This window comes from Poecilia reticulata, unplaced genomic scaffold (assembly GCF_000633615.1).
Source record: "Poecilia reticulata strain Guanapo unplaced genomic scaffold, Guppy_female_1.0+MT scaffold_181, whole genome shotgun sequence".
Lineage (NCBI taxonomy): Eukaryota > Metazoa > Chordata > Actinopteri > Cyprinodontiformes > Poeciliidae > Poecilia > Poecilia reticulata.
The window spans coordinates 479142-487058 of NW_007615018.1; the positions used below are offsets into that span (position 1 = coordinate 479142).

General features: G+C 49.6%; 1 protein-coding gene across 1 annotated transcript; it reads left to right on the plus strand.

The window, feature by feature from the left end:
• Positions 1-275: 275 nt before the first annotated feature.
• On the plus strand, positions 276-5867 carry LOC103460119 (annexin A2-like). The gene is made up of 12 exons (XM_008402120.1): positions 276-380; positions 508-601; positions 673-767; positions 2993-3106; positions 3217-3307; positions 3419-3498; positions 4245-4304; positions 4614-4707; positions 4821-4916; positions 4995-5053; positions 5144-5266; positions 5709-5867. The coding sequence occupies exons 1-12, from the start codon at positions 276-278 to the stop codon at positions 5766-5768; spliced, it is 1071 nt and encodes a 356-aa protein (XP_008400342.1). The 3' UTR covers positions 5769-5867.
• Positions 5868-7917: the final 2050 nt, after the last annotated feature.

The following is a 7917-nucleotide window of genomic DNA, read 5'->3' on the forward strand; positions in this document are numbered from 1 at the left end:
AGAGGAGGACGGAAAGGAGGACGGAGAGGAGGATGGAGAGGAGGACGGAAAGGAGGAAGAGAGGGAGGGAGAGACAGACAGGTTTAGGCTGGTCAGTGAACAGGTTTTGTCAGGTGAGGCATGGAGGTGGAAGCATTATGCTCGGGGCTGAATATTTGTCTATGTGAAGGGGCGTGGCTACACCCCTGAGGGGGAGTGGCCCACCTGCCCAGGTGGCATCCAATCAGAGCAGCATTTTCTGCTAAATCAGACAGGAAAGAGAGAAGACCTGCAGAATGAACGAAAACCGGATCAGACCGGACCGGGCCGGGCCGGGCCGGGCCGATTCCTCTGAATGCAGCAGCTGCTGTCGTTCACAGTCCAGCTCAGACTCGGACTCGGTTCTGACCCGTTTTAACCCAGGACGCGCCTGCAGCCGGTTCCATCCCAGCAGGTGGTTCTGAAGGTTTCCAGATCCAGTCCAGCACCCGATCCAGGTTCTGAAGGTTCTGCTTCCTCTGTCTGCAGGAGGAAGAGCCCAAATTCCCCACCGTGGTTCCGGTCCGAGACTTTGACCCAGCCCGGGACGCCGGCCGGATCGAGACGGCCATCAAGACCAAAGGTGAGGGTTCAGATCCCGAGGAGCCCAGGAGCCAGGCAGGGACCAGCCTGACCTCTGACCTTTCCTCCCAGGCGTGGATGAACAGACCGTCATCGACATCCTGACCCGGCGGAGCGCCGAGCAGCGCCGGGAGATCGCCTTCGAGTACGAGCGCATCGCCAAGAAGGTCAGCACCCGGTTCCTCCGGTCCAGGTTCTGTAGAACCGGAGCAGAGCCAGAACCACGGTGGATGTGGACCAGAGGAAACGGCCTGAGGGCCTTTAATGAAACCCCATAGATCCATCTCAGATAGATGTGTAAAGTGTGTCTTGATATTATTATTAGTTTTATTCCGTCTACGACGGGTCGGCAACCCGCATGCGGCTCTTTAGCGCCGCCCTAGTGGCTCTCTGGAGATTTTTCAAGAATGTTTGAAAATGGAAAAAGATGGGGTGGAAAATAAATGTTTAGTTTTAATATGGTTTCTGTAGGAGGACAAACATGACACAATCATTCTTAACGTTTTACAATGCTATAAAAATGTGTAGAATAAATATTACATTTCAACATTTCCGTCAACAAAGAGGTGCGTCACAGCCTGCGACACGTTTCTTTCAGCTGGGCGGGGCGCGAGGCGGGGGGCTGTAAACAAGCCGACGGGTGTGGAGGAGGAGGGGCATGGAGAGGACAGGGGAAGAGAGACAAATAGCCGAGGAGCCATTATAAGTGTAAACACTTAGTCGTTTTCCTTAGACGATAAAATAGCAAATATAAACACTTAAAGTCCGTTTTGCCTTCATAATAAGCCTCATAAGACTTAATGCGGCTCCAGACAGATTTGTTTTTTGCTTTTTGGTCCAATATGGCTCAACATTTTGGGTTGCCGACCCCTGGTCTATGAGAAACTCAAAGCATGACGAACAAAAATGGTGGAACGGAGAAACAGCTCAGGGAGGGCAGTCCTGGTCCTGGAGGGCCGGAGTCCTGCAGCTCTTAACGTCTCCCTGGTCCAACACACCTGGTCCAACACACCTGGTCCAACACACCTGGTCCAACACACCTGGTCCAACACACCTGGTCCAACACACCAGGTCCAACACACCTGGTCCAACACACCAGGTCCAACACACCTGGTCCAACACACCAGGTCCAACTCACCTGGTCCAACACACCTGGTCCAACTCACCTGGTCCANGGTCCAACACACCTGGTCCAACACACCAGGTCCAACTCACCTGGTCCAACACACCTGGTCCAACAGCTGAATCTCCTCCAGGTTCTCCAGAATCCTGCTAACGACCTCATTATTTGACTCAGGTGTGTTCTTCTTCTTCTTCTTCTTTTTGTTTTAATGGCGGTTGGCAAGCAACTTAATGGTGTGCATTACCGCCACCTACTGGTAAGGAGTGTGGATCCACTCAGGTGTGTTGAAGTAGAGACGCATCTAAGAGTTGCAGGTTTTCCCTCCAGGCCTGGAGTTACCCACTCCGTGAAGTGTGTRATAAATTTAAGACTTTTAAAGAGAAATGTAGCTGTTATTTTAGGGTTAAAAATAATAATCAATTGAATAAAAATAAAACGTCATACCAGCTCGCCATCAGTTAAGTTTTCATTTCATTTTCAAATTCAATCATTAATTTAAATCAACTTACCGGTAAACATAATTAAAATATGCAAATAAATAACTAAACAAGCATTCTAACGTCTGTATTTCATAGGAAAACTTGTTCATTTAACTGCGCAGTTACGTTCAAAAACGCTACTTCCGGTTAGCATAGCCATCTCAAATGAGTCAAAAATACTGTAAATAGAAATAAATCAAGAAGGCAACGTAGCCGAATCCAAGAGCTCATCTTTTAAATTACTCAGACTGCAAACTGTCCAGGTGCAACTTCATTATAATGGTTAAATTAAACTCCAAATCTGAAAACAACCCTTTTAAGAATGGAGTTTCACAGTCGCGGTAACAGCATCACAAAAAAAACAGATTTTAAACTGGTAAACTAAGTCAAGTATTGCTATAACGAAAAATAAACCAAGCTTACCTGCTCAGTTCGATGGTTCGATGCTTGAAGAGATTTTCGGTGGTGAACTCTGCTTAGGACAACTGATGGAGTTTTCCCGCCAAGCAGTGATGACCAATCAGGGAAGGACTTTGGCTGCGTTCACACTGCAGCCTGAAGTGACCCAGTTCTGATTGTTCTGACGTRATGTGACCTGGATCCGATCTTTTCATGGCAGTGTGAACAGCTCAGGTCGGATTCTTTTAGAATGTGACCCAAATCCGATACGTATCCGATTCAAATGCGACCATAACGTCCATCATGTGTGATCATGTGAAGTTATTCATGTCTCCCCCTGGTGGTTGTGGAAGGAACTGAATATGTCAACATGAGTGTATCTGTTGTGCAGGACCTGAGTGTCGCCCTGAAGGGGGCGCTGTCCGGCCCTCTGGAGGCCCTGCTGCTGGGTCTGATGAAGAGCACCCCCCAGTATGACGCCTCGGAGCTCAAAGCCTCCATGAAGGTCAGAGCTAACCGCCAGCAGCGCCACCTGCTGGTCACCGCGGGAAGCTCAGCCTGCTGCGGAAGGATCTCCAGCCTGACCCGGTTCTGTTTGGTTCTGGATCTGTGCAGGGCCTGGGGACCGACGAGGAGACGCTGATCGAACTGGTCTGCTCCAGGAACAACGAAGAGCTGGCAGAAATCAAGAAGGCTTACAGAGAGAGTGAGTGACAGAGACGGACAGGAAGAAGATTCCTGGTCTGCCAGAACCTTCTGGACCAGGTTCTGATCGGGTTTACTCTGCCGTTCAGTCCTCTTTGTTTGGTCTCTGCAGTGTTTAAGAAGGAGCTGGAGAAGGACATCTCAGGAGACACATCGGGAAATTTTGCCAAGCTGCTGATGGCTCTGGTCCAGGTACCACAGAACCAGAACCGGGTCTCTGCTCCAAGTGTTCATGCAGAACAAATTGGACCAAAATGGACTGGACTGGACCAGACTGAGTAGAAGACTCTGACGTTAATCCTGATGATTAATCTTTTTAAAGTCAGCTGGAAGACCTGAGTGTTGGTTCTGATCCGGTTACTGTAAACCAGCAGAACCTTTACCAAGTATTAGATTAGTTACCATGACAGTGCAGGTAACACACACTCATGATGTCACCAGGTGACATCATGTTTTAGATAACAGCCAAAACKTTCTCCATCTGAACAGAAACTGAGGTTATTAAAGAGGAAGGATCAGTCAGCTTTAGAGGTCAGGATGACCTTTGACCTGAACCTTCAGAGCTGCATGACGTTCCACAGTGGGCCTTGACTCACCTGTAGAACATTTCAGGACCAGAGGACTAAAGTCTGAGACCAGAGAAACTCATCAGGCGTTTAGAGGCTTTGATTCCTGCAGCAGGTCAGACTGACAAACCAACAGTCCAGAACCCTGCTGGTCCAGAACCCTGCTGGTCCAGAACCCTGCTGCTGGTCCAGAACCCTGCTGGTCCAGAACCNCCTGCTGGTCCAGAACCTGCTGCTGGTCCAGAACCCTGCTGGTCCAGAACCTGCTGCTGGAGTTCTGACTAGACCCAGGAAGACAGAGAACTTTGACCTGCCTTCTGACTGAATGTGACCAGAACTAGTGACCCTCTGAACGTTTCCTCCCGTCTCCAGACCAGAAGAGACGAGCCGAGCAACGTGGTGGACTACCAGAAGATCGACGATGACGCCAGAGTGAGTACGCTGCAGAACCGCCGGGCTCCTCTTCGGGTCAGAAACAAAGAATTTTCCCTTGTTGGTTCTTGCAGCCTCAGGCGCCCGACTACCCAAAGTCCACTGGGTCCGACTCGCTTGGACTCTGGGTCCGGTTCATTCCGGACTTTTGTTCTGACTTGAGCTCCGAGTCATTATCATGATTTCTGGTGTTCATTTAAAAAGCGACTCAGTTCATATTGTTTAGGTTCTGATGGGTGGGGCTTGGTGTTTGGACCTCTAACATTAGAGTCGGGTTCTGACCCAGTTTACCTGCGGTTCTGTGCTCAGACTCTGTACGAGGCCGGGGTGAAGAGGAAGGGGACGGACGTGGGCTCCTGGATCTCCATCATGTCCCAGAGGAGCATCCCTCACCTGCAGAAAGGTACCGATGAGTTCACAGTCAGAGTGATGGGTTCTGGCCCGGTTCGGCCTGCTGTGGGTCTGGGCCGGTTCTGTTGGGTCACCATGGTAGCTGTCCTCCGTCCTGTGTGCCAGTGTTTGAGCGCTATAAGAGCTACAGTCCATACGACATGAAGGAGAGCATCAAGAAGGAGGTGAAGGGAGACCTGGAGAAGTCCTTCCTCACTCTGGGTACGTTCCATCCCCAGGTCCAGTCAGAACCCACCAGAACCCTCCAGAACCTCCTAACTGACTCTGCTTTCCTCTCAGTGGAGTGCTTCGAGAACCGGCAGCTGTACTTTGCCAACAAACTCTACGAAGCCATGAAGGTAACCAGAACCACCGTGTGCCTCTGGTTGGGTTTCTGGGCCCTGGTTCTGATCCGTGGTTGGGTTCTGACCCGCTGTCTGTCTCCTCAGAGTAAAGGAGCCAAGGAGAAGGTGGTGACCCGGATCCTGGTGTCCCGCTGCGAAGTGGACCTGATGAGGATCAGAACCGAGTTCAAGAGGCAGCACAAGAAGTCTCTGTACCAGACCATCGCTGTGAGTCACTGCAGTTCCCACGCAGGCCGAGACCCTGAACGCACCACGAGCTTCAGGGTCTGTCCCCCAGACCTGCATGGGCCCGTTTCAGGAAAATATGCTGCATCTGTTTCCACGGTAACCGATATCGGATCTGCTTCCGTGGTAACAACTGATGGCTGAGCCTGGCTCCATGTTGGACCACAGGAAGCAGTAACTCTGCTCTCTGGTTCAGATCTGAGGAATCCTTCAGTCGGTTCTGATCCGTTCAGACGGTTGTCCTGTTTTCATCTTTGTGAAACCTAAAAGTGACTGAAACTGAATCAGCTTCTTCACTCCCAGAGTTCCCAGTGGTCAGAGTTAATGGTCACAGTGTAATTCCCAGTAGTCAGCAGATTCAGTCCCATGTGAATGAAATCTGGATCCTGGTTCTGATTCTGACTGAGACCCGGTTCTGTTGCAGGAACACACCAAAGGAGACTACCAGAAGGCTCTGCTGAGTCTGTGTGGAGGAGACGACTGAAGGGACCGCGTTTCCCAGCAGGCACCGCGGCGCAGCCGGTCATGTGACCTGTTGACCTTTGATTCAGTTTCTGCAATAAAAAAAGTCTGAAAAGCTGTTCAGGAGTGTCTGGTTTCTGAACGGCAGGGGGCAGCAGAGGCACAGCAGGCAGGCAGATGTGAAACCAAACATCTGCTTTTATTCTGACACATTTTAATGTTTAAATTTAGGAGCAAACTATAAACCTCAGAACCGTCTCATGCAGAAAACAGCAAGTCAGAGAAACATTTCAATCCAGAAACATTTTTCCTCTTCAGTATGAATCTGAGCAAGAAAACAACAGATTCATTTTCCACAGTCATGTTTTCACCTGATGGTTACAAATATCACAGCTAACTGCTTGGTTCTAAACTAAATATTTAGTTCTAAGTTAGACTGCCAACTCAGTATTTAGTTTGCAACTATAATTGAAGCTGAATATTTAGCTATTTAGGTCGGACCAAAGTTCTGAAACTAAATATTTAACTTGCTAACTGAATGTTTAGTTTAACTCTAAATATTTAGGTTGTAGTTAATAAACACACTAAATAACCCAAATTAATGTTTGATTGAAATCCATAATCCTCACATCGGAACCGGGAATCCTGCAGGTGGTGGCAGGAGTTGGATGTGGGCCCGGCCCAGACCGCGCCCCCTTCAGGTGCGCTAAGGAAACACACCACGCTGATGAAGCTTCTCTCCCAGTTAAACCAGCTCCAGACCGGCAGGTGAACCGGTCGGTGCTGAGGCGGTCCGGCCGGGTTGCCTGGATGAGGATGTGTCGCCGGCCGGTCCGGCTTGCCGCTCCACGGAACAGCAGAAGCAGGAAACACAACAAATGTTTCCTGCTGAAAGCTGCAGCGAGTTGAATCATCTGTCCTCAGAAGTCTGTGCGCAGCGCCGCTTGTGCAGCTTTGAAACCGGGATTCATGGCCGCCGACTGAGCCGCCGCGTCTCATGTTCGTTCCTGGAGCATCCGGAGCTTCCGCAGCTGCATCCGGCTTTCATGTGTGTCAGCCTCGGCGGTGACGGAGCGGCTGACAGAGATGGAGGAGTCGCTGCCTGCAGGGCTGAGTGACGGCCGTCTGCGCTAATGCAGCCTGACGGGCTCCTGATGCCGGCGCGTCGCTACAGCACCTTTAAAGAGCTGCGGCCTTTGATTCCCGCTCCTCATCCTGACAGCTCCGCTCCGCAGCCTCTTGCCTCTTTTGTGGGAAGTTTTGCAACAATTAGCATAAATGTTTCATGTCCCAGCGCCCCGCGCCGCCCCGCGCCGCCCCGGCTGCAGGAGCGGGATCCGGCTTTGGAAAGCGGCGCGGCGCGGCGCGGCGCAGGCAAACAGCCAAACATATGTTCCCTTTGTGGAATCTTTTATTGAACATATTTGGGAGCAAAGAGTGCGGAGTTTGATTCAGAGACTGTAAATCTCCACACTTGTTCCCATTATTTATTTCACAGCAACTTATTTACATTCGAGATGGCGCGGTTACCCAGGGAACGCAGCTCCCTGCTGACGCGCCAACTTTCAGGGAAGTGGAGCAGAAAACTCAGGAGCAACTTTTCCTCCTCCAGCGCGACTCCTCTTCCTCTGAGCAAGAGCATCGGTCCGAACCGGTTCCGGTTAAAAACCCAGCAAACATGGAGACCGACTGACCGCTGCTGGCTGAAACAGGAAGAGTTTCATTCGAAATAAAACCGATTAAAACCTTCTGACTGATATATTTGTTCTCATCTGTGATAAAAAAAAAAAAAATGTTTATGAAGAAAAAAGAGGAACTGGATCCGACAAACAGGCCAGGATGATGGGCGCCAGAACTACAGGGCGCCAAAGCAAATATTAAGATTAAAACAAATATTTTCTTATCAAGCTAAATATTTAGCTTTATTTATTGTCGCTACACTCATACAATGAGGCTAAAGTTATAACATTAAATATTTAATTTAGTTTACAAACTAAATTTTATCTTCAAAAAAATATTTAACTTCAAACTGAATATTTAGCTTCAAATGATATAAAATGGACAGAATCTCTGATCCTTAGGATCGCATCTCTGCTTTTTGCGGATGATGTGGTCCTGTTGGCTTCATCGGAACATGATCTGCAGCTCTCACTGGAGCGGTTCGCAGCCGA

Excerpts from the sequence above, each read along its gene's own strand:
- LOC103460119 (XM_008402120.1), top strand. The coding sequence starts at position 276 with ATGAACGAAAACCGGATCAGACCGGACCGGGCCGGGCCGGGCCGGGCC. Across the intron at positions 381-507 it reads CCAGCTCAGACTCGGACTCG|GAGGAAGAGCCCAAATTCCC; the intron begins GTTCTGACCCGT and ends CTCTGTCTGCAG. Across the intron at positions 5,054-5,143 it reads AACTCTACGAAGCCATGAAG|AGTAAAGGAGCCAAGGAGAA; the intron begins GTAACCAGAACC and ends CTGTCTCCTCAG.